Genomic DNA, 24,259 nt, shown 5'->3' with positions numbered 1-24,259 from the left:
TGATGTAATAACAATAAACGGTGATAGCTGTACATATAATTTAGATATAATATTATTAATAATCGATTGTATATTATACATAACAAAATATTATACAATTATTTGTTAATAGAAATGCAATAGCTGTGTGTATAAGACTTATTATAAGACTAAAAATAACAACTAGATAGAAGTACGTAATAGTCACAATTAAAATAGATGTAAACAATTGGTGAAAAATTACAAAGTGTAGAACAAGAAATTAATTACTTTAACATATTATACTATGCAAATCAAAAGCGGTAGCTGTCAAAAATTAGTTAACTACTGGTAGATTGAGAAATTATGGATATACAAATTATATGTGATATTATAAATACAACATTATAACAGGGGAAATTAATTAGAAATGATCACGCGAAAGAAAATTATAAATGATGGGTATAACAACGAGAACAATTTTTGACGCACACTATAAATTTGTGACCCCACCTCGAATCATCGAGCTGTCTATTGCCGAGTACCATTAAAGTTTTATTCCCTAGTGATATGAGATGAATTGGAAACTTCTAGCGGCAGACTCGGAGACTATCTCCGTGGGTTCCACAATGACTTCAACCCTTCCAGGTGTTTACCGTTTGATCCGCCAAAATGCTATAAACGTTGCAAAGGAGAGTTTTGCACTAAAGAAACGTCCGGTTCCACCGTACAGCATTACGGCAGAGACTCTCATGAACGAGATACGACGGTTTGACCTAGACTATCGCAACAGGAAGAAGCGCAACAAATCAATTGTTATTATGAATAAAGAGTTAACCACTAGTTTTGATACACCAACCAATGTAACATTCCCGGACCCTGGAACTTCAGTAACGATTGATAGCAATTTGCATACTGACTTTCTTAGGTGGGAGCGGGAGAAAATGATGGTCCTTAACAATATTCAAAATAGACATAAAAGGACATCCGTCATAACATCGTCTACCTCGTTTGATTTCAAGACAAATGATATACCGAGAGAATCCACTGCATTCAATGATTACCATGAAATGATCTTAAGATGGCTAGACACATGCTATATTGCAAAAGACCCTATTCCAGAAACTATTACGAATGCTTTTAAGAACATTTATGCTAATGAAATAGTGCATGATGACCTAAATGATATTGTTGATATGATCCTCGCCTGCGGTAAAGCCGTGGCCACTAAAACTGGATTTATTGGCTGTTTATCGGTGATATTGCGTTACTTGGAGACTTTGAATAGACAAGTACTGGAAATGCCAGAATCATACTCGGATTTTGACCAGCTAAGCCGCATAATCGCAATTGCCAATGAAAAGTACAAGCGTGATTCGCTCAAGATAAATGATGAGTACTTTTTTTACATCCTCTATCTACTATTAAAAACAGGCAATATTACTGGACTGGAATATTTGTCGAGCAATAAAAGTGAATCTTTATGGAAAGATTACGAGTTAGATCCACCTCCACTATATTCAAAATTTTGCATGTCATTGGTTAATGTCATTAAATACACTATTGATCCTGTCAAAAATGCTGCATCCATTCATGATCGCCAATTACTCACTCTCGACATTAATAGGTCCTCAATTTCTCGTAATCCAGATATGGATAATTATCCTTTCTACAAACTATTGATCTACAACATATTACTACCTGAGATAGCACGGGACAAAGATCACCCCTTTACCAAACTTAATTCATTAGACGATATCAATCTTATATTTGAGAAGATTTGGTATCGTTTGCATTTGATTTTGATGGGTTCGCCCACAACAATGCCTCAATCAGTCGCCAATTTATGTAAGGAAATCACCACAGTTGGGCTGTCTTATATGTCAAAATTGTCCAAAGATTCAACAATTAAGCAAGTAACGTCTAAATTATTACTGTATTGTAAGTTGCAGTGTTGTGGTGGCTGCTTCTTCGAAACTCTTCGTCTAATGATGTGCACATGTCAAATACCAACAGTACAGCAAGTTGCAATCATGTTAACCAGTTACTTGGATAAATGTGGCGTTTTTAGTGATGGTCAAATGAATTATGTATCGATCCAGTTGTGGGAGTTACCGGAGCATGTTTCGGGCATCCCATATTTGCTCAAGGTTGCTTATAGTTCTCGTAGAAAAGTTTTAGTTGATACTAAAATTTGCTTCGCCGCCATTACTATGAATTGCAAAACCAATGTTTTGTATGCTATAGCAGAGAATTACCAGGTTGGTTTCTTATGTTCAATTTTTTTGCGTGCTAAGCAAGTTAATTTTTCTAAATCATTATATTATCATTTAATATTTTATTATTCAGTCTTAATCCATGTATATTGAATTTATTCATATTCATTTATTAAATCGTTTATTCATATCATTCTATATGCATGATGATACAATTATCTGATGTTTGGCGAATATTCTTGATATGGACTCATGGGCATATTATTTATTATTCTATATTATAAACATATGTGTGTCTATTCTAGCATACATTTGTTACATTTCGGTGATATTTGATGAAACACTATGTGATAGTTTACTCATATTAACCCATTATCTGCAGATGGTTTTATTGTATATATGACATAGGAAGTGATGAATAGTGACATGCTTGGCACAATTGTCCCACCAACTACTCCAATTTATGACTCCCAATCTGGTAACCCCAATATGTTGCCCGGGGTAAAAATTGGTCCCCTGCTTAACAAGCTATCTAAATTAACCCAAGTTGAGCATGTTTCAAAAATTGCAATTGACACTATTGCCAAGTATGCTATCGCTCAGAACAAATATGCAGAGGCTTACAATTGTTACTACTCAATTAATAGTGTCGACGGTATGCTCAAAGTTATAGATTCTCTTTTGAAGCAGATTGTTTTTGAGAATATAGATCCCAAATTGGGCAAGGAGGAGATAAAGGAGCATAATCAGTATCCGTCGATTATATGTAGTATGTATGATGCTATAAGGGTAAGTATAATGAGATTCTAATAATTCATATTGCACAGAAGGGAATTTTAACTGTATTATTTATTTATACTTTTATATGTTTGTGTGGATATTTGCAATTTGATAAAAATAATTGTTATTTTATAACAATTATTTTTATCATATGTTCACTTAGGTTATTTACCCTTCCGATGCCAAACTATTACTACTTGAACCCAAAATAGATTGCATGAGGATTATAGCTCTTGACTATAACGAAAAGTACAATGAAGCATTTAACTTTTCCAAGGCAAAACGTATATTTTCTAATGGCATACGAATTTTAGCAACTGAAAATGATAATGTTCACCTTCTAGCATTTTCTTCGTTGGTAAACTCGATCAAACAATTAATATTCACTTGTCAGATGCCTTGCAACATAATTTCCGAAACGGAAGCGAATTATTTAGTGGATTTGCTGGACGCCGCTTACAAAAATTCCAAATCTAGCAAGAAATTGATAGTCAAAGCGTTACACGACTTGTTAACCTTTGTAAATATACATAACACGAATATGTAAATTACAGTGACACTTTAATAATTAATTAATGATTTTTTCACTAGTTACTATTAATATTTATCATTCTATAAATAAATTGCAGTTGTATGCTCCGTGTAGGAATGTTTTTAGTAAAGTGTTCAATTTTTTGCGTTCATCATCAGCGTCGTCGGATAGATGCTCGATGTAATCTTAATTAGCGAATTGTATTGAATTTTTCGTTAGATAAAAATTTCATTTTGCAAAACGAATATAATTTGAGGAAATTATGTAATTAATTACACATGAAATCATTAGAGGTAATACGTAGTAATAAATACATTACATATTTATATAATATTTAACAACGAATATACATCAATTAAATGGTAAAAAATGCACCTATAAACTTCGTTCATGTAATATGGTGTTCATACCCATGATGTTTTGATAAATGTCCTGGATCTTAATGCCTTTGTTATGCAAAAATAACATAATACAAGAAGATACAGTGGTATTCCCCATGTTGTACAACCTCACAATAATTATATCTGCCATTTGGCATATGGACCGGCCGTGTTCAAGGCTCTCAAGGTAATTTCCCTGGTCCACATCCATATTAATCTAAATGATCCAATACATACATTCTCATATACTATATTTTTGAATTGAGATGTTTTGGCTTGCTTCTTCGAAGAAATAATATATTTGTCATGTAACTCTACTAATCTTTCAAGTTTTTCATAGCGATGTTCGACAAATTTGTTCAACACTCGTGATATTTGTGCACCGGTACAATATGAGCATAATGAATAAATTATTCCTATTACATGCTCATCTTCTTCAAGTTCATGCGCAGAATTTGGTTTGGTTTGGACACCTCGGCGCATAAATATGGCAAATAGCGATTTTAAGCCCAACCTAAGTGATTACTATTTTTAATGATTTGTGAACAAATTTGAAGCATACTTGGTAACAAATAAGTCGCAATTCTGAGAACAATTCAACAAGCAATAGTCCAAAAGTGTGATTGCTGAGCGATATGATTTCTTTCTCTCATGTAATATACGAATTATTAAGTCCAATCCCTGCGTGGAACCAAACAATTGCTGTGCCGGTGGGCATAACATAAGATTACATAGGCACTGAAATGAGTTTTCCATAATCTCATTTTCTTCAGTGGAATCCGGATCTAATTTCCTAAATTGTGCTATCAATTTGAGTAGTTTTTCTATGTTATTTGCGTTGCCAAAGGTATGCCTCCAGTTACTGGAAGTTTGAAGGCAAATGGCAAGTAATTCCAGTGAATAAATTCTGTTAGTATCCATCCCATCTGTCTTATGTATTCGACAACGTCTAATGAAATATTCACCCAAATCACATGATAAAAACCGATTAGTCACTTCAGGGTCTATTTCGATGAGATGTTCTATCATTTCCATGGCATTAGTGGCGGCATTGTAATCGTCTTCACTAGCATCTTAATTGATTCTGCATTACCTTCATCGATTTTGTATAGCAATTGAACCGTTAATTCTGGTAGTTTAGATGATATTATATTTGTGATAAATGTGGATTCTGCGGGTAACTGGTCGATAGTCTCCGGGTCTATAATCTCAGCTAGAATGGAAAGGGCTAGAATTGCGATATCTAAATATCAACCAATTTATACCCGTGTTATCGTGGGTTAGGAGGGTTAGGAATAGGTTAAATCCTCCCAAAGAGATTAATGAATCATAAATTTCTGGCAAAGTTGCAACAGATCTAAATTTCTGAATCTCTTCATCAAGATCCACTTCTGACTTAATCCATCTAATTTAAATGTTTTTTTACTTTTCTGGTTGGTTTGGATGCTGTAGTCTCTGTTCAATGTTTGTTTTGTACCTACGATCGAGCAATGCCACTGCATTCTCCAACGAGTGGATATCCACTATCTAAATTATGAAGTTTTGTGTTTATATTAATCAAATGTGTTAAAAATTAATATGTATATGTCAACAATTTTCATAGTTAATTAACATTATTCACTAAATATTTTACCTGATTATCCATAGAGAGGAATATATTCAGGGTGTGTTTAACTAGGCCGCCATATATGATATATGGGTGGTGCTGTGGTGTATCATAGATAACCTGAGTCGAGTAATAATTGACTTTAACAAAAGTCAGTAGTTTTTTATATTCAATTTTGAATTTCAATTCCAGAATGACTTTGAAAGATAATTCTTGATGATGCTATAAATTTCCAATTATAGTTACAATTAATCTGCTAATTATAAACTATTTATAATATTTTTATTTTATCACTAAATTAAATAGTTTCAATGAAAAGTGCTGAATCTAATTTATTGTCTGCGGCACTGCTAGAATTATCTATTCAAGCACAGGATTTGGAACGTAAAGTCACAACACTTTCTCAGTTAGAAGAGTTGAAATCTAAAATATCAGAAAAAGATGAGTTAATTGAAAGGCTAAAACTCAAAATATCACAGATAGAAGCTACAAATTTAGATCTGGAGAATAAATTATCTAATGCTAACCAATCAACTAATGGTTCGACAAATATACCAATACCCAGTGTAGATTACCCTGAATATGTTGTATATAATCTGCTAGATAAGTTGTACCTTCATGTACCTGATTGGCAAATATCGACTTTTTCTTCTGAAATAAACAGATTATTAACCTTAAATCCTGGACTAGCAGATCATCCAACGGTGATAAGCGTGCTACAAGGCTCGGTTATCCAAGATGCTTTGGTCTTGATTGATAGGCTAGAAGATGAAACGGATTGCACTGAGATTGAATCACAACTGTCAAATTTTTCAAATCAGAGAACCCTACTTGCCAATCGCCTTTGTTTATTTTTAATACTTAAGAATATGCACCTCACCAATATTTACAAAATATTATTCACAAGTTTATTTTACGAAAACTCTCGAATTGTTGCTATTATAAAAGATGCTTTGTTTGCAAAGATGCTCGATTTACAATTGTTGAGTGACAATAGTGACTTTAAACACCCAATTCTTTGGGCTTTCGGACCAAATTACTTAACAAAAAAAGCATTAAACTACCTTCATTCACTACTATTTAATGTAACAAAAGTGCCATCCGATCCTGTCACTGGCGATAATATTTGGCACTATATAGCAAAAGACCGAAGTGAAGATATTGTCACAAATATTAAAAATTGTAATATCCATACCGAAGCTCTTGAAGCATGTAACAAACAGGGAATAACTCCACTTCAGTTAGTGCCACCAGATACACACCATGATATTTCTCAATGTTTGATAATGAATATAGCTTCAGATGGAGCAGAGTACTATAAATCAGGAGACTATGACAAAGCATTGGAGTTATATTCCAAGGCTTTAGACAAACAAATAGCACTTTCTTGTGAATACACTGATAAGCTTAGTGACAAAGATAAATCATCGCATAATACAAACATTGGCAAATTACTCTACAACAAAGCACGTTCACTCATGCACTTAAGAAGATGGAGCGAATCAATTACAACTTGTGAATTATGTATTGCTTATCTACCTCGCTATGGTAACGCCTATGAGACAATAATTCAAGCAGCCGATTCGTTATTGGATTGGGAAAAGGGCTTGGATGTATGCATTGAGTACCAAGTCGCATGTGGTGTAGACCTCCGTGAAAGGAGAGAATTCTTCAATGCGCAATTAAATGCTACTGCATTTCAGATTTTGCAGATTCCAATTAATTCATCCCAAAAGACCATCAAACAAGTACGTTTTTCATTTTAATGATTGCATATGTTTAATTGTGAGTATGATTTATCAATTAATTTATTTAATTTACTGGTAGTGATATTTTATCATTTAATTATTAAATGTAATTATTATGTATTCATACTAGTGTTATGCGGATTTGTGACTAGTTATGTTTTTGTAAGTTTTCGTAATTTTATAAAATTTTAAATTTTATGACAAATAACATTCATTATTTACTAATATATTAATTCTATTAAAATTATGACATAGTCATTTAATAATTTGTGCAAAGTTTGGCATCCGGATAAAATACACGATGATGATGATCTCAAACGTCGATCAACTTTTCATTTTAACAGATTATTCAACGCACGGCAATTACTAATGGATGATGATACTAGGTTGATTGAGATGGGTAAACTTGAGACAAATTATATCTGTCCCAATCCCATATTTAAGCCGAATGATGATCGATCATTTACCGTTGATAAATTTTCCAAGCTTCATTTTGAGGTGATGATGCAAACTCAGTCTGTGGGCCTACTTGAAATGGCTGGAAAGCGAATGGGAGATGAGATCGATAAGGCAAATCTCATTTTATCTAACCTACAATCAAAGTTGTTAGAGACTGCTAATAATACTAGTGGTAGAAATACTGACGATAATTATGTCGAGAGGATGCGTTTTATGGATAATATAATGAATACACATAACAAGACCACTAATGACGACTCAATGTATCGTGTTGAATCTAATTATAATGATGATGAAAATTTTCCAACTCCAAACTTCCCACCCAATTTCCAAGGCGTTCAAAGTTTTGCCTCTTCCAATCCGCAATCATCCAATGTTTTTGGCAGATATGCCAAAAACGTGCCTACTACTAGCAGCTTTTGGAGAGCTAGCAGTATAAAAGATTCATGGTTATCAGGTGTTAATGGATCTGGCGGTGGTGGTTCTAAAATGAGGGATTCCAGCATGGCACGAATTAAGGAACCTGATACAGCCAGGATAAGAACTTCGAGTACTAGCCGAGCGCGTGAATATAGCTCTGCTAGGAACATGTCCAGATCAGCCACTGGTGGTAAGGACGCTAGAATGCCTACAAGTAAGATAAGACCTTTGGGCTTCAGGATATACAGCGCTGCTGAAGGATAGTATGGGTGTATTTGTAAGAATTGATTTTATAAAAACAAATCTTTAAAATATTCAATCGCGTATACAAGGATAATGTAACATATAAAACTGTAAATTATTTGTAACGCCCCCTAGCATTAATTATATGATATATACACTTGAATTGTACTTTGTTTTAATATAGTATATAATTGTTTTAATATACCTGTCAGATAATTTGTACATCTATTTAGTTTATGGTTTTGACCTGTTGATTACGAAATCATTGATGAGTTAATCAAATTAATCAGTCAATTATTGATAAGTACTAAAGTAATCAATTAATCGATATATTAATTAATAATATCATTGGTAAATTTTGTTTGGTTTTGTATAAGTTAATTATCTGCATCAATGCATTATTCTAATTCTTACTCTTATCATATTGTGTAATACGAAATGACAATATATAATAATTTTAGTAATTGAACTGGTAGATTTTTTAAGTAGATAATTCACAATAGTTAAATAATTTTATTAATTTATCATTGATTAACTATTATTTGTATATTAGTTTATGAAATCAAATACTAGGACTAACACTGTAAATGTATTATGAAATAGTATTAGAAATTAAAAATAATCAATGGGTTTTTAAGACTATTAAATGGATAAAACTATACATATTATTAATCGGTTGCAGTTACCTAATTTGCTCATTTATTAACATTACTATCCATTGTATTTATTCGACCATGTAATACCTGAATTAATACATATACAACTAGGAACGTTACAAATATGAGTATTTATATTGATGTTCTTAAACTTATGCCATACGAACACATTGCGTTAGAAAACACTATCAATGAAACCTTAAAATACCAAGGACACTAACAAACAAGGTAGAAGAGATGGATTAAATGTGGATACATATAAACTAGAACTAATTTTAAATACCGCAAGTTCTACAGTATCTATCTGAGCAACACATAAATATATAGCAACGATATAATGGTCATGTGAATTGTATAGCATAGCTATGGAAATAAAAAAGTATACGTTGGGTATGTGGAATTGGAAATTAATGAATAAAAGCCCCAAAACCACAATCAATATTGCATCGTTATCGATTGTGCAATGTATTTCTGTTAATTTGCAATGGTTGCAAAACTGAAGAGTGAGTGACTAATGCAAGTCATTATATTCCAATAATTTATATATTGACACATAGATGAGATCAATTTCAGCATATCATAATCACCACAACAATTTTAGATATTGTGATGTTAGGTGTGATTAATCCTCCTAGGCCTTGGCCTCTGTTGTTTAATAATGTTCTGTCTAACTTTCCCCAATCTAATTTGAATGGCAAAGTATTTGCTTCTATAGAACCCATGTGTCCTGGCAGAAAAGCTCTTATAGTACCTCTTTCCATCTTCATACCATGAAGCAATCCATGAACGCTTATCCCAGTAAACACCTGCTATCTCACACTTCATATCATCCTTAGAATTTACTGGAATACGCTGTGATGGCATTGAAAGTAGGTAGTCAAATTCATTTGTAGCTTTTGGGACACTCAAATCATCCTTCCTCCTCCTAGTGTTGTAGGTTGGTGAATAATTCGGAGTGCTAGTGGTGGGAGTAGTAGATCCATCATAGTTAATCTGGTTCACTTTATTAATCAATGAGGGAGATTGACTGTTGTACCTGTCAGCCCCATTGACACCAGTGTATTGGTAGTTGGTATAAACCATATCTTTGCAATCGAATTGCCGGGGATTCTGTTGTTGACCTATCGTCTGCTGATTGATAGATTGGAGGTGTTGTGATGGTTGAACAGATTGTGCCCATGCGTCTAAGTAGAGTTGGTATTGGTAGTCAAGGTTGTAGGCATCGTTGGTGTAGCAATACTGGTCAGTGTTTGAGCCGTTTGTATTGTTGGAAATTGGAGAATAAGAGTACCCGCCGGTGTAAGAGTTGGAAATATTGCTTCGCGGAGGCAAATCTGCAGTAATCTGAATTGTGTGTTGAGGGATCACATTATTGTAATGGAGATTGCAGGGGTAATTTGATTTATGTGTCTGGGTAATAGATGGCGCATGGGCCAAATTGGCGCTTCTGATATATCTATTTACTTCATTTGGATCTGTTTCGGCCCGCTGTCCATCAGAATCAACACAGCCAGTGACTGAACTAGTGGCTGTGATATTTGCGTCCCTTTCAAGTGTCTGCTGGGTTCTGTGTTTTAAAGCATTTGCATTCATTCTTGCAGTGCTGTTGTCTTCGATATTTGAACAATCTAAATTATCTATGTCGTGAGTGTATGTTGGGAATTGAGGATCAATCGCGTGGCACAATCGGTCCAAATTATCGCACAATGTGAATAGCGTCTCTAGCCAATTGGTCCAAGTCAAATAACCGCAACCCTTGGTTGTGTCTGAGTGAGATTTGTCTAAATGCAGTTGGGGTATTTGAAATTCATCCATATCTATGGGTGAATTATTGACAAAATGTCAATAATAGACAGCTATGATGTGTCTTTTGCAAATATCTAGCTAGGTTGAGTTTATTTATTGATTGTACAACAACAATTTACGTTTTGCTGGTTATTTGTTGTAGTTTATTGTGTATTTTATTTATGTCAAGACAAATTACAGATTTTGAAAGCAATAATAAATACACCACTGTTAATAAACAAATTTCGTATTTATTATTTTTCCAAATCAATAACCGGTAATAACATATTTGTTTGGAAATGACACCAAAAGTGACACATGCAAAATCAACATTTCGCACAAATACGATTATGAATATATAAAATACATTTAAAGAAGTGAGTGTAATGGCATACCTTATAATCTAGCTTAAATGGCTGTGATAATGGTTGTAAAGATAGCGAATGAGCTGTGATAGCTGTGTCATTAGCCGATTGGTGATTTAATAGTTGAATGTCAAATTTTATATAGACAATCCAGTTATAAATCAAAGTAGTGAATTAATTGACTAGCAATTATTAGGGGTTCCGAAACTTTATACTCAAACGTCCTCACAGCATTCAGTAATTTATTGGCTTCTTTAAATTTTATATAAATATTGAACTCCAGCAACCCGCATAGCACTTATGCTATTGCGATATAGGAGATGAGTTTTATGATGTTGAGTATTGTGGAAATCTACAAGTGTTGTATAGGCTGTGGCTTTGGAAATATTTTAGGTTAGGTAAATTACCTCCAAAATTACAGTTTTGTGCGTACACAAGCAATTTGGCTGGATTTTAAACGAAAAAATGGGTAAATCAGTGTCAAATGATTCTAGAGTGATTTACAAAAAAGTGTCAGCGAGTGCAACAGGTAGTACTAAAAATTATAATTAAACTAAAAAAATTGTGTAAATGTTGCCATTTACAGGTTCAACACTTTCAATAACAGTAGTGATGTTGTGCATGTGATCACACCATAATAATATCTTCCCTATATGTCGTCACAAGCAACAGCTCCAGCTCCATTGACATGTCATTAAATGCGGGTCTATGTACACAATCCATTTTTTACATGTTCTTATACATATTATCTACACGAATACGCCTAGTTGTAGTAGTGTAAATGTAAATATCGCATGTCTTGCATTTCACTCTCCTAAAATGGGAGTGAAGCGTCTTGTGTCATCTCTGCCTCAAATGGAACCAATGCCCAAAAGAAGTTTAGAAGTAGAAAAAGGCGATTCCACAAAACAACAAGTCCACTCCGATTTTTTAGTTCACAAACTAAGGTTTAGCCTCGAAATTATACAGGGAAACCGCCGCCTCTATCCGCGAACAAACTAAAGCCAGTGAGAGTAATAAAGAGGAAAGGGAGAAGGAAACAACCAGTTGGCTCGTTATTCTACACAATGATGATATACACAGGTACAAATTATAAATGCTGTCTTCATTTATGTCTACAATCTCTATATATATACCATCCAAACTTCACTTAGTTTTCAATTTGTCACTGAGGCGCTGGCTCAATGTATACCTCATTTGAGTCTAGCAAAAGCACATACCATAACAGTACAGGCTCACAGCGATGGGCAGGCTACGGTGCTTGCCACGTGGAGGGATAGGGCAAATATGTATTGTGAATCATTGCAACGCCACGGTTTGACCGTTTCCACGATGCATACAAATCAGAATGGCAATTAAATATTTTGTGTTAGTGTTACAAGAGAAATTTTAATTTTCTCTCAAAATTCCAAAACGTTAGCGGGTAATACCGTCTCTGTCACGAGTTAATTGTGCGTTTCTAGAAAAGGCCACCTTCTTGTATCAACACTGAATAATCACCATGAAATTCATGATTGCAATTGTAAATCTGTATAATTCGTGCGGAAACGCTATATCATTACATTAATGAAGGAATAATACTGCAAATTTATGAAAGTAATGCAGATTATTAATTGCATACCGAGAATATCGCAATTTAATTGTATAAAAATTAAAAGAATCGCTTAATTACAAATAAAAATGTTGCTTTTGCTAGCTGTTGTTTCAGAGGATCTTCAATGAATTGGTAGATATGATCACTTTGACGCGACCTAAAACATTGCTAAGGGGTATTGGCCCGTAATGCCTGCTATCAAATGAATTACTTCTAGCATCACCTTCCACCCAGATGCAATTAATAGGTATAATTTTACCCCCAATGACATCCCCTTCTAATCCCATAATTCGTTTGCATATCCTTTTTTGGCAATCCTGTGTACTTTTTGCGATGATAACGTCGCCCCTTTTGTAACAGGGAGAAAACCCACTTAATAATTTGTTAAATGTAGTCATAGTGTATATTAAAAGGGTTCCATTTTGGTCAATTAGTGGTTCCATACTTGGACCACTAGTCTAGCTTAGTAATTCATGCGTAAATATTAAAATATATGCGAATACTTACCAATGTAAGGCCTATTACATGATTAGTAGTAATGTGAATAGCTGTTATACCTGTTATGAGACGATATAGGAGATTTAGTCTAATATTATGTTTAAAATTGTGTGACAGGTAATTTAAATATTTGCATTTAATATTATGTGGTATATGCATATACCAAGTATAAGCTGTGCCGTTGCACCATATGTAGAATCATCGTAGCCCCTTGATAACCGGTTCATTATGGAACCGAACCAACTGACTAATGAACATACAACCCAGCATGATAATGAGCATAGCAGTTCTTGGATGAATGAAGTAGTTTAATTGATTATGTAGGTCGACAAAATATGTAAGAAAGCTATGCAATCACTGGAAAATACGCATGAAATCACAGTTAATATTGGGAAAAGTGCTATTAATTGCTTGGATGAATTGAATAATCAATCTGGTAACTAAATATTTATAATATTTGATTAATATCTCCGTGAAATATCAAATATTTATATTACATGCCTAATACAGATACTATTTGTCGGATAAATCAAATGGTTAATACTGCAATTGGTTCACTAAGCGACACTGCAAAATGCTTAAAAGACATGGCCTCTCCTGTCACTTCTATAATATCCGGGATGTATGATGAATATGTTGTACCAAATGTTAATTCCAGTCAAGTATCTACAGGAACTGATACCGAAAATAATAGGGGGAATATTGATGCATCGACTAAAGAAGATATTAGTATAAATATGAAAAATAATATCGTCATTTTTGACGAAAAAGAATGTAAAGCAGATAAAAATGCGGGTCCAGATCAGGAAATTCAAGGTGATGGGATTTTAGCCAATTTTTCGAGGACTTCCTGTAATAAATTGGACCAGATAATTGATCAGGTTAAACACATTACACTATGTTTATAAACTTTCAAATATATCCAACAATAAATGCATCCAAATAGCATTCAATTTATATAACTGTTATGTTTAGTACACAATTATTATACATGACTAACTCAGTTGCAATTTAACAAGGGCGCCACTGAGGAACTTGTAAAATCTTTTTATGAAGATAAACAAAAACTAATAGACACTGTGGATAATGTGAAGAATCTCCAAGATAATCTAGCAAAAGTGCAATCAGCAATGTCTAATATGTGAAGTTTTACCAATTCGTGAGTTAATTAATTAAAATTAATTAACTAATTATGTAAAATATAGTCTAATAAATGCTTTCATCCATTTGATCCAAGTAAGTACGGTATGAGGGATCAAAAAATGCTCTTGCACAAACTTGCGCAGCGATTGGAAGTAAATTTCTTGGCACATCAAGATAATTAAATCCCGCGGTTTTAACCATAGTTTCTACACTACTCAAGTCATTCTGTTTACCTTTAATTAACCAGTAGGTAAAACTGTTGAAATCATGTCCATTAGAATCGTTGGATGATATTGAATGTTGACTTGTCAATTGACTTTGTACATTAGTTTCATTTGGTGTAATATCTCCTGAATTTATTTGATCATCTTCTTCATTTTTTTTATCCACTCTAATGTGATAGTTGCGATTATTTAATAACATATTGTCAAGTTTGGTATAGGTCCATTCTATACCCAATGAGTCTTCATCGGAAGGTAAATCGATAATAGGCTCCAGCGACTGTAAATCAGACAACAATTGTGCTTGAAATTGAAGTTCAAGAAGGTTAAACGATTGGGATGCAGTAACATCATCTTCTATATTCTTATTTAATTTTGTTTGCTTTGCAACATTTGCGATTTTAACAGTAGTGACATGCTTTTGTCGTTGATTGTTGTACATACTTTTACTAGCAAGTATAGAAGGCTTGTATGGGAGATGCTGAGTGGATAAGGATGGTGAATTATTAGGTTCAATAGAATCAAATGGCGGAGGGGGCACCGGTATGTCTTTAGGCTTCATTCCCCTAAAATTTCTTATATTCTTAGGGCCCATCTTGAATATTAAAACCCCTAATGCTTCTGTAATTTTGAATAAGCTATGAATAGCTTAAAAATGTAATACAAAAGAGCCGTTATATTAGCAGGTGTACAGAGTAGTACAAAAAGACAGATCTCAGATCACGTAATAAAACGCTTGTTTTAGTACATCACATTAAACTATACATTAATTGTAATAAATACCGCTGTAATTAATTTAATATAAGACTGCAAACTGAACAAGAATGAAGATGACTAGAACACCCGGAGGGAATAGTTCAATTGTATTTGGAAGTATTTAAAAGTTAATGTAGATGATGAATGCAATATGACAGTAAATGTGAAAAGGGAAGTAGTTGGGGTTAGTGATAAGTTAATCAAAACCGTAACAAGTGAATCAGCTCCAAGGCTAGAGGACCCATTGCCTAGAAGTGATGTTCCACGATCATGTATAAAAGTGAACCAGCCCCCAGGTGGAAGATCACAGGGTATGTTGTTCATCTTATTCAGTTTTTCTTGGTTAATCAATCACTTATTTACCTCTATATTCTTAGTAATTATTAACAAGGTTAATTAATAAAGCTAAATCATCATTTAACAATATCACACCTAATTGTTGTCTAACTACATGTATTTATTATTTTGCATTATAAATATTGTGGTTATATTCCTAACTTAATAATTAGTTTATGAATATAAATGTATAGTATTAATACTGCAATTAATCTACAACAGTATCCGATTCTGATAGCTTGAAAGGCGAATTAAATGCATTTACTATAAATTCAGCCTTTTTATCTCCAATACCTATGTGAGATATGTCGTTTAAATTAATTTTTTCAAAATTTAAAAATATAATACATTTCTGACCTGGACACTTTCTCAATTCGTCGTATGTTGCATTCATTATCCCATGAAGAGTATTAAACCTTTCCATCAACATTTTAGCATTTGAAGTGCTTATTTTACATGACTTAGTTAGTGCCTCTATTACGGATTCATATATAGTACTAGGTGAGGGATTTATGTATGTTGAGGGTTTTAATACGTAAATTCTGCATATCTCAATTAACTTGGCTGACTCAGCGGGGGACCAAGAGAGCAATAATGTTATATGTGATTTAATTGCCAGTAGTTGTATTGATTCTATATTATTCAATTTATATAATACATTAAATGTATATAACCAAAACACATACCCAAAACAGGAAATGGATCTTGCAAATCTACTTGGCAGATGATGAATTTTTTCGAGAATTTATCTTTGAAACTGCAAATACGGTTAGGTAGATAATTTGGAGATAATCTATGGAACTTTTGTGATATAAAAAGTATACCAATTGATTGTCCAATGCAAAAATCTGCCTTAACTTCCCCAAACTCATAAGGTACATGTCTCAAGTGACTAGATGAATGTTTTTGTATACTTTATGAGAGGATTGTCTTTTTGCTTGTGAGATATAACCAAGTTATCGTCCATGACATATCCATTTCACACCATAACTCACTCGCATCATATACAAAGTATGGTGGTACTTTGTATTTGAACTGTATTATAGATGGTATCATGTATATAACTAAACTATAATAGAATTCGTTTATGTAAGATGCTAAATTGCAATATAAAATATTTGTTATTTACTAATCTTCTTCAGAAAATATATTAGTCAACAACTCCAACAGATGGTCTATTAATTGCGGGTTCTCCTTTTCACACGAAGAAACCGCGTCAAATGTTATCTTATCACCAGTGATAGTTAGGTCTACATATTGGTATAGTTTGTAAAAAACATGAGTAAATTGTGGTTCCAATTCTTCCATGGTCTTGGCGTTTGAAATCTTTGCGAAGTGGAAATTGAACTGCTTTCTATTGTCACAATCTCTCCAATTCTTCCTCGATCTACTCAACTCAAGCAGAGTATCAAGACAATATTCCTTCAGTATATTCAATGGAACCTTTTCCTTAACTTCTTGCGGGCTATTCTTTCTGAATGATACTTCCTCAATAATCTTGCTAGTCCCACTCCGCTTTGATGATTTACTTGATTTTGTTTCTGGTTTCATATTAATTGAGTTTATCGAACTATTACAGAATGGTTCGAGCAAATCCACCAGTTCATCTTCAATAAGATCGGTTGGCTGTGTATTGAGAGTCGTATTATTATTGTTTTTGTTATTATTATTAGAGTCCGTTGCATAAAATTCTATTGATTCTCTAGTTTTATCCCCAATAAACGCACGTCTAAATCTGGTGAGAATTGAAGAGGTTGAGTCTTTACTCGTCGTTCTTGGGATGATAATTTTAGGTATATCTTCCAATTGGGATAAAGTTTTTATATCTGTACCAATCGAAATGGACTTGGATGATATTCTCTTTGTCCCTCCCTTAGATTTGGATTTTTTATCAATACTCTTGTTGGAGCTATGATGATCAGTTGAAAAAGATGAATTGGACTTATTTGGATTAGATTTAGATTTAATTCGCTTTATTGCACTATCGAGTTTAAACTTTTTAACCTTCTCCTTTTTAACTTTCTCTTTTTTAACCTTAGAATTATCCGATATTGAACTTCTCGTAACTAAATTTCCAGTTTTATCACTTAAAGGTACTAGCAACTGCTCCAGTTTTGAATCTTTGAGGTATTCCTTTAGCAAATTTATCATTAGTGCCACTCTAGTATATAATTCATAATCACCATCAGGATAGTTTACAACGAACAATCCATCGTTGTTTTGTTCTACAAAATCTATTACTTTACCTACTACTTCATTTCCGTTTATCACACGTCGAACAGGTGTGTCTAGTGGTATTCCGAGCACTGGAATTATCTTTTTTTCATTCTTTAGAGTTGAGCCGTTATATACAGGGTGTATACTGGTTGTTTTTTGATTATCCAATTGTAAAGACGTGAAGTCCGCAATTAACTGATCCCCATTTGATATACCCACACCTGGAAATGTTGTGACAATTATATGAGGCCAATTATCAATGTATATTGTGTGTAATTGGGTATTTGGAGGTAATTTTTTATGTGAAAATAGGGGTCCAAGAGATGAATTACTTATAAATCTCAATAAATTACTACTTTTACTAGTGTCTAGTATATATTTGGGTGTGTCCTGAATAAAAGAATATAAATAGTATAAACTCAGCTTGCAAAAATGATTTTCAATTTGATTGTATATGTACATATTTAAATACTTACTTCATTAATCAATTTAAGGTTAAAGTATTGATTAGTAGATTGCAAATGTTTTTTGTAAACAAAACCAGTAACCTCTCCTAACACAATTATATCATTAATGGAAGAGATAGATTGACCTGAATACCTTAAGGCAAAACAGGGAAGATCAATTGGATGTAGAATGCGGTGAGGATTATCCCAATCTTTTATTTCATATATTTCTATGTACTGGCAAATTTTGCCAGTAACCGCATCAATAATGCTATTGTACAATGAACAGTGTTGGTTTTTGTATATATTAACAATGTCTAATGTAGGGGCGTGGATGAAGGGATTCCATTCATTGCTTTCGGTATATCCACACCCATAATTGTGGTAACTATAACAGTTGAAGTGATTCTTTAATCTGTCTAGCAATATATTCTTTTCATATAGAGCGTCTTCACTCAGTACTTGGCATTTAGGGTCACTGCTGTTGTTCATGATATATAAAATGCCATAAATCACAACTCATGTTGGGTTACTTCTTACACATCGCATGTATTATTCGCCCTTCATATCCAATGATGTTATAAGTTAGATTGCATAGTTATTAAATAATATAATGATTATGACACACCCTCTATTGCTATTAGTGATCAATATGTACTATGTGGATTGTAAAAATACTGCAAATGGCAGCATCCCATTGAACGAAATTGTAACTATTCGTTGATTTAGGAACGACAACAAAATGAGATTCTTAAAAACCTCACCAGAGGTATTTTGATAGTTATTTAGAAAGGGAGATGTCCCAGAAATTGGAATCAAAAATTAATGTAACACAGCTATTCATTTAGGAATTCAATCCGAAAATATCGGATCCTTCCAAAATTGTAGATATGATATGACATAGGGAATAGATGTTAGTAGCGATACTGTAGTGCCTCAAACTGCAAACGGAGCAAATTTGAACAACCCTGCTGCGAAATATAACTACACTCCACCAGTCATTATACTTCTTCCCGAGGATACCACTGAAAGGTAATTATATATTGAATTTTGCGAAAAAACGCAAAAAATGGTTTCAAAATATAGCCACTGTTTTAGTTGGTCTACTTATTTATAATTGTATAAATCTTTGTTCTAAACACAGTTATATAAGTGTTATAATACCGGATTACACATCATTCCTCAAATTTTTAATTATATATAAATGATTATTTCATGTAACAAATAACCTTGTCCCATATATATTTTAATATGATTTATTTAGGGACCTATGGGAATACAAGGTGGCAAAATCGTGTCTAAAAGGCGGATTCAAAGCGGCATACAAGGGGGATAACCTTACAATAGTAGAAATGGCAGACGATGCAGCTTCTACAATTGAAGAACTTCGGGAGCACATAAATAAGATAGATAAACAGATTAAGGAGGTATCAAAATTCGTTACGTAGTATTTACAAAAGGGAGATAAGTTTAGGAGTGAGCTCAAAGAGTTAAGAGGGAAGAGGCAAACTGATAAAGTATTATTTGTCGGTTATATAGAACAAGAGAGAGATATTATATTTAGAGAGGAAGATATCTAGATTAGTTAAACACCTAGATTCCTTGGATATGAGGAAGGAAAAACTTAAGAATAGGCTTAAAGCAGCTATTCTGTTCAAACCAAAGGAAGATAACAATGATCAGAGGACTGATGATAATGATAATTATGAATGATGAATGATGTAATTTTAGTGTCTTTACTTCGTGGTTAATTACATAAATAGCAAGTGTGGTATATGTGGTATGTTGTAGTGTTATAATTAGTTGGGATGCCATTAGCAGTTGCTGGCACGGCTGTCAATATACCGCGGGTTTTGGACCACAGCCAACAACAGAATGTTCCTGCGCAAAACCCATTCATCATAGTCGCAAGTTTAATATGCTTTATGGGTGTTCATAACAAGGTATCATACAATTCAAATAGTCTCCTGAAATAACTATTATAGGTATTATTTGTATGTTGGAGATCTATCTATCACTAGACTATGGGCAATTTAATTTCTCTAACCTATCACCTCTATTCGGGTAACTTGACAACTTATATAGTCTAATACCTATGTTTGCTAGCGGCTACACTACACCTATTCCACCAAATACTGGGGGAAAGATCATAGTAGAAAAGGTGGAGACATAATTACAATACATTTTTAATTATTTTCAATAAGTCCATTATTATAATAAATAACTTGTTGCTATTGAAACCACAAAGTCCCTTGTACAGGCATTGAATTATCGGCCTGTGATTCATCCGGTTGAAATTCCAATTGATAACTGCAATTATGATTTCTTATATCCGCGTCTAAGTAGCTCTCCCCTATAACTTTTTCAACTGTAAGTTTTAATGCCCTATTGGCATCGTCCTCCATAAATGCCATTCTGCCATACTCTGCCAAAAACAATTTGAAGTGGATAAAATCTAAATTTTTCGAATCATTTGACGCTGAATAAGTCATATAGTCACCTTTCTCAAACGCTAGTTTTGCACGTAGCAGTGTACCTTCCTCCACAGGGTGTTCTTCAACCAGCCCATAGTCGAACACAAAATCTACGATAGAATTCTCATCAATAACCCAAGTGCCAGATCTAAGTAAGTGGAAGATTACGTTGGATCCAATTTGCGATAATAAGTAAACACGAGGAATATAGTAGTATCCTCATGAGAGTCTAAGGCCAGCATTTTTTCTAGTGATAACAAATCTATATTGACATTTTTAATAATTTCAACTTCCTTTTCCTTTTTTTCTAGAAGTGACTTTAGGTTATTCTTGTCATTATCCAACTTTTCTATTAGATCTGATAGATTCTTTTTATCACTGAGTAATGACTCAATCATCTCATGTAAGGATGATTTTTCATTCTCTAAATCTTTGTTCATTTTTCCCCACACTTCCTCAGAATTCTTTAGAGACATGTAATTTTGAGTCATCTTATCAAGATCTAATCGTAGCAACTGAGTATTCTTAAATACATTATCAAGTGTTTCAAGCTTTTCTAAAAAATTGTTATTGTTAGGCTCGATGCTTCTGGTACTGGTCGCTGCTTCAACTGTATTTTTAGAAACATCCTGTTTTACAGTCTCCGCAACGTTAATTTTCGTATCTAACAACTTGGAGATATTGTTTGACACATGATTCTTTTGTTTAATATCCGTCGTTATCGTATCATATTTATTCAAATTGTATTTGACACCGATATTAATAGATTGGTACTGAGTAAGTAAATCCAACGATTCTTGTGACGTAAGTTTGTTTGGCATGTCCATTGGACTTGAATTTTTGTAAACACGTGTGTAGTTCGGATCGCAAACATCTAAATTCCCAGTATCGTTTAACCCCTTATAAAAGTTTCCGACACTATACAATATGTTATTTAGCTGCGTAAAGATTTATCTTACAATTTTATCATTTTTTTTATCAATAAACATAGATAGTTTCTCGATTGCCAAAAGAAATAGCTCAAAATCTAGATTAACTGCGTGAATACCAATGAAATTCCTGCCATTCTTGACCTGACTAAATATGTTATCCAAATGATAGGACGATAATTTGTAACTACTAATAGCAGAAAGGAGCATCGTTCTGAAACCTTCATAGTACAGTCTTCCATGATCCGAAAAATCGTTGAAAACTTGAAAAATCGAAGCGTGTAAGCGCCATGGAATAAATATTTGCACACATTCGTTATCACGCAGTGAAGTAGCCATTTTGCCTATACCACAGATAATTGTTTGGTGTGTACAAGTAATATTTGATGTTTATATATTTATTATGCGAGTTCGGACTATAAAATGCGAAAATAAACGGTATTTTAAAAATTATAATTGAATATATTGATTACATGCTGATAAATGCCGAGTTGATGTGTGGTAATACAGTTAGCGTAGATGGGGGTATATGGCTTTGGCACTGGAGAATATTTTTAGGGTTAAATTTTGCCCTTTGAGGATTCCTTTTTTTGCTATTAACTGGCGTGAATTTTCCAAAGCGAATGTGCGAATTGAAAAACACTCAACTCTTCCCCCTCGTTATGAATCCCATGTGGAGTTACTTAAATCCAAATTATACACGCCTGAAAGTATAAATCCTAAAGATTTACCACATATTTTTTTTCATTCGTTCAAACATGACATACTTGATATATTGTTATTGAACAGATACATTGACAGAGCTCGAGCCTTATCTCCGCAATTATCGGTAAAGGGATTTGCCCTGGTTTTGCACACTATATCTAAGTATTTAACCCATAAATTTCGGCAAATAATTGATGATGATAATTTACAATATGAGATAATATATAATAATAATTTTGAAGATGTAAATTTAACAGATAACATTTATTATACTGGCAATAATGATGACATATTGGATAAACATAAATTTGTGGATTTATTTAAAAATATAATAGAATTTATAATAAAGATTTCACATCACTTACCTTCAAGGCTTAGATATTCCCAGTCCAAAGATCTGGGTATGATTTCACTTTCCATTACAAAATTAAACACATTAATAACTAAATACTATAACCACAAGCTGATCAAAACAGAATATTATACATCATTTGAAAGGATATTAAAAAGAATTGCCAACGAAGCGCCATCAAAATTGCCATTCTTTGGAATACCAGAACTTGCGGCTTTGGCTTTGGCATTATCTCACAACAATTTATCTTCATTTGCATGGTCAAAACTTGCCCTATACGACCTATCTGTGGAAATGGTAGATAAATTGGAATTATTACTAGTTGAACAACAATATACAAGTAATTTATTGAATGACGCATTGAGTTTTACGTGTTCAATGGACAGAGCAAATGTTGATAATAGGGGTTTTTGGGCGCATATTTCACAATTTCTAACCAATTCGCATATATTATCACTGATAACTGCTAATAATGCAGTAGTACTGGCCAATGCTATATCCAAGAGATGTAATGCAGACAAACTGTTGAAAGTTGCCAGCCAAAATTTGGAGTCAGTTGATCCAGTAAATATTCCTAGAGTTGTATCTTTGGGTTTATTTGTCTCATTTCGTACAAAATCTGATGCATTTGACAGTTTTTTAAAGTATCTAAATGTGGAATTATTGGGCCAATTAAATTGCATCCAATTGACTCAGGTGATCAATTGCATCAATAAAACAAATTTTGATGATTTTGTACAGTTTAATAATATTAAAAATGCAGTATATGATAGAATTAACCGATTAGTTGCGGATGGTAAGATGACAGTACAGGGTTCCATATCTATTCTATCTAGTATAATATCTAAGGAGGAATTTAAACCATTCCCAGATTCATTAATTAGTTTTATCCATGCTAATATGAGTTTGGTTGACCAAAAAGGTCTAAATTCTCTGCTTAGACTTGAAAGCATCCTAGATAACGATGTATCGCATTCAATGGTTAATGACTTAATAGATTTTGTCAAGCAGAGATTTGTTGAAGCTTCTGGTGATTGATTTTAATTGTTTTTATTTTTGGTATTATTAATTAGTATAACCACTATATATTAGTAATTTTATTAGGAATATAATAGTCCTATGGTAGACATCATTTATAATGGCAATATATGTATTATTATACTTATAAAAGTGTAGTTTTGTATACAGATTATAAATTCTTTAATTGATTATAATGCAACTATATATTTATATAATTATTTAAAATTGTAGTTTTAGTTCTATTAATAAATAATATTTCTAATTATTTATTAAATTTGTAATACTTGTAGAAGGTTATATTTAATAATTGGAATGCATTGATAGATAGTTGAAATCTAGAGTGATATGGTATATAATAATGATAATATATTATATTGTTGGCAATACATTAAAAATATAAAATTACATATACAAAAATTG

At 33.0% G+C, this 24,259-nt stretch overlaps 16 protein-coding genes across 16 annotated transcripts; 8 read left to right on the top strand and 8 right to left on the bottom strand.

The window, feature by feature from the left end:
• Window positions 534-3,501, top strand: BMR1_02g03270 (hypothetical protein; the record flags this gene model as incomplete). Its single annotated transcript, XM_012792962.1, has 3 exons — window positions 534-2,219; window positions 2,583-2,963; window positions 3,118-3,501. The coding sequence occupies 3 exons, from the start codon at window positions 534-536 to the stop codon at window positions 3,499-3,501; spliced, it is 2,451 nt and encodes an 816-aa protein (XP_012648416.1).
• Window positions 3,502-3,561: 60 nt separating this feature from the next.
• BMR1_02g03265 (beta-catenin-like protein 1) lies at window positions 3,562-5,511 on the bottom strand (the record flags this gene model as incomplete). Its single annotated transcript, XM_012792961.1, has 8 exons — window positions 3,562-3,671; window positions 3,897-4,083; window positions 4,116-4,380; window positions 4,429-4,939; window positions 4,960-5,109; window positions 5,132-5,271; window positions 5,293-5,393; window positions 5,479-5,511. The coding sequence occupies 8 exons, from the start codon at window positions 5,509-5,511 to the stop codon at window positions 3,562-3,564; spliced, it is 1,497 nt and encodes a 498-aa protein (XP_012648415.1).
• On the top strand, window positions 5,784-8,363 carry BMR1_02g03260 (conserved Plasmodium protein, unknown function; the record flags this gene model as incomplete). Its single annotated transcript, XM_021481675.1, has 2 exons — window positions 5,784-7,220; window positions 7,476-8,363. 2 exons carry the CDS (start codon window positions 5,784-5,786, stop codon window positions 8,361-8,363), a joined length of 2,325 nt encoding a protein of 774 aa, XP_021338291.1.
• Window positions 9,054-9,359, bottom strand: BMR1_02g03255 (hypothetical protein; the record flags this gene model as incomplete). Its single annotated transcript, XM_012792959.1, has 2 exons — window positions 9,054-9,149; window positions 9,207-9,359. 2 exons carry the CDS (start codon window positions 9,357-9,359, stop codon window positions 9,054-9,056), a joined length of 249 nt encoding a protein of 82 aa, XP_012648413.1.
• Window positions 9,360-9,610: 251 nt separating this feature from the next.
• On the bottom strand, window positions 9,611-10,813 carry BMR1_02g03250 (hypothetical protein; the record flags this gene model as incomplete). The annotated part of the gene is made up of 1 exon (XM_012792958.1): window positions 9,611-10,813. One exon carries the CDS (start codon window positions 10,811-10,813, stop codon window positions 9,611-9,613), a length of 1,203 nt encoding a protein of 400 aa, XP_012648412.1.
• Window positions 10,814-11,967: 1,154 nt separating this feature from the next.
• On the top strand, window positions 11,968-12,507 carry BMR1_02g03245 (ATP-dependent Clp protease adaptor protein ClpS, putative; the record flags this gene model as incomplete). The annotated part of the gene is made up of 3 exons (XM_012792957.1): window positions 11,968-12,095; window positions 12,118-12,202; window positions 12,322-12,507. The coding sequence occupies 3 exons, from the start codon at window positions 11,968-11,970 to the stop codon at window positions 12,505-12,507; spliced, it is 399 nt and encodes a 132-aa protein (XP_012648411.1).
• Window positions 12,508-12,852: 345 nt separating this feature from the next.
• Window positions 12,853-13,399, bottom strand: BMR1_02g03240 (mitochondrial inner membrane protease subunit 1; the record flags this gene model as incomplete). The annotated part of the gene is made up of 2 exons (XM_021481674.1): window positions 12,853-13,200; window positions 13,250-13,399. 2 exons carry the CDS (start codon window positions 13,397-13,399, stop codon window positions 12,853-12,855), a joined length of 498 nt encoding a protein of 165 aa, XP_021338290.1.
• On the top strand, window positions 13,469-14,385 carry BMR1_02g03226 (hypothetical protein; the record flags this gene model as incomplete). Its single annotated transcript, XM_021481673.1, has 4 exons — window positions 13,469-13,543; window positions 13,565-13,676; window positions 13,751-14,121; window positions 14,245-14,385. 4 exons carry the CDS (start codon window positions 13,469-13,471, stop codon window positions 14,383-14,385), a joined length of 699 nt encoding a protein of 232 aa, XP_021338289.1.
• A 61-nt stretch (window positions 14,386-14,446) lies between these two features.
• BMR1_02g03225 (hypothetical protein) lies at window positions 14,447-15,199 on the bottom strand (the record flags this gene model as incomplete). The annotated part of the gene is made up of 1 exon (XM_012792953.1): window positions 14,447-15,199. The coding sequence occupies one exon, from the start codon at window positions 15,197-15,199 to the stop codon at window positions 14,447-14,449; it is 753 nt and encodes a 250-aa protein (XP_012648407.1).
• Window positions 15,429-15,707, top strand: BMR1_02g03221 (conserved Plasmodium protein, unknown function; the record flags this gene model as incomplete). Its single annotated transcript, XM_021481672.1, has 3 exons — window positions 15,429-15,477; window positions 15,498-15,671; window positions 15,694-15,707. The coding sequence occupies 3 exons, from the start codon at window positions 15,429-15,431 to the stop codon at window positions 15,705-15,707; spliced, it is 237 nt and encodes a 78-aa protein (XP_021338288.1).
• Window positions 15,905-16,663, bottom strand: BMR1_02g03220 (DNA excision repair protein ERCC-1; the record flags this gene model as incomplete). The annotated part of the gene is made up of 4 exons (XM_021481671.1): window positions 15,905-15,990; window positions 16,054-16,329; window positions 16,383-16,588; window positions 16,611-16,663. The coding sequence occupies 4 exons, from the start codon at window positions 16,661-16,663 to the stop codon at window positions 15,905-15,907; spliced, it is 621 nt and encodes a 206-aa protein (XP_021338287.1).
• Window positions 16,664-16,824: 161 nt separating this feature from the next.
• On the bottom strand, window positions 16,825-18,851 carry BMR1_02g03206 (hypothetical protein; the record flags this gene model as incomplete). The annotated part of the gene is made up of 2 exons (XM_021481670.1): window positions 16,825-18,303; window positions 18,390-18,851. 2 exons carry the CDS (start codon window positions 18,849-18,851, stop codon window positions 16,825-16,827), a joined length of 1,941 nt encoding a protein of 646 aa, XP_021338286.1.
• BMR1_02g03205 (hypothetical protein) lies at window positions 18,973-20,072 on the top strand (the record flags this gene model as incomplete). The annotated part of the gene is made up of 8 exons (XM_021481669.1): window positions 18,973-19,068; window positions 19,089-19,128; window positions 19,149-19,186; window positions 19,208-19,243; window positions 19,264-19,391; window positions 19,624-19,786; window positions 19,808-19,876; window positions 19,899-20,072. The coding sequence occupies 8 exons, from the start codon at window positions 18,973-18,975 to the stop codon at window positions 20,070-20,072; spliced, it is 744 nt and encodes a 247-aa protein (XP_021338285.1).
• Window positions 20,168-20,532, top strand: BMR1_02g03200 (hypothetical protein; the record flags this gene model as incomplete). The annotated part of the gene is made up of 3 exons (XM_012792948.1): window positions 20,168-20,302; window positions 20,323-20,423; window positions 20,445-20,532. 3 exons carry the CDS (start codon window positions 20,168-20,170, stop codon window positions 20,530-20,532), a joined length of 324 nt encoding a protein of 107 aa, XP_012648402.1.
• BMR1_02g03195 (hypothetical protein) lies at window positions 20,591-22,101 on the bottom strand (the record flags this gene model as incomplete). The annotated part of the gene is made up of 5 exons (XM_021481668.1): window positions 20,591-20,838; window positions 20,860-20,981; window positions 21,002-21,771; window positions 21,793-21,860; window positions 21,882-22,101. 5 exons carry the CDS (start codon window positions 22,099-22,101, stop codon window positions 20,591-20,593), a joined length of 1,428 nt encoding a protein of 475 aa, XP_021338284.1.
• BMR1_02g03190 (hypothetical protein) lies at window positions 22,292-23,857 on the top strand (the record flags this gene model as incomplete). The annotated part of the gene is made up of 1 exon (XM_012792946.1): window positions 22,292-23,857. One exon carries the CDS (start codon window positions 22,292-22,294, stop codon window positions 23,855-23,857), a length of 1,566 nt encoding a protein of 521 aa, XP_012648400.1.
• Window positions 23,858-24,259: the final 402 nt, after the last annotated feature.

This window comes from Babesia microti, chromosome II (assembly GCF_000691945.2).
Source record: "Babesia microti strain RI chromosome II, complete genome".
Taxonomy (NCBI): Eukaryota; Apicomplexa; class Aconoidasida; order Piroplasmida; family Babesiidae; genus Babesia; species Babesia microti.
This window is presented reverse-complemented; position numbering and strand designations above follow the sequence as displayed.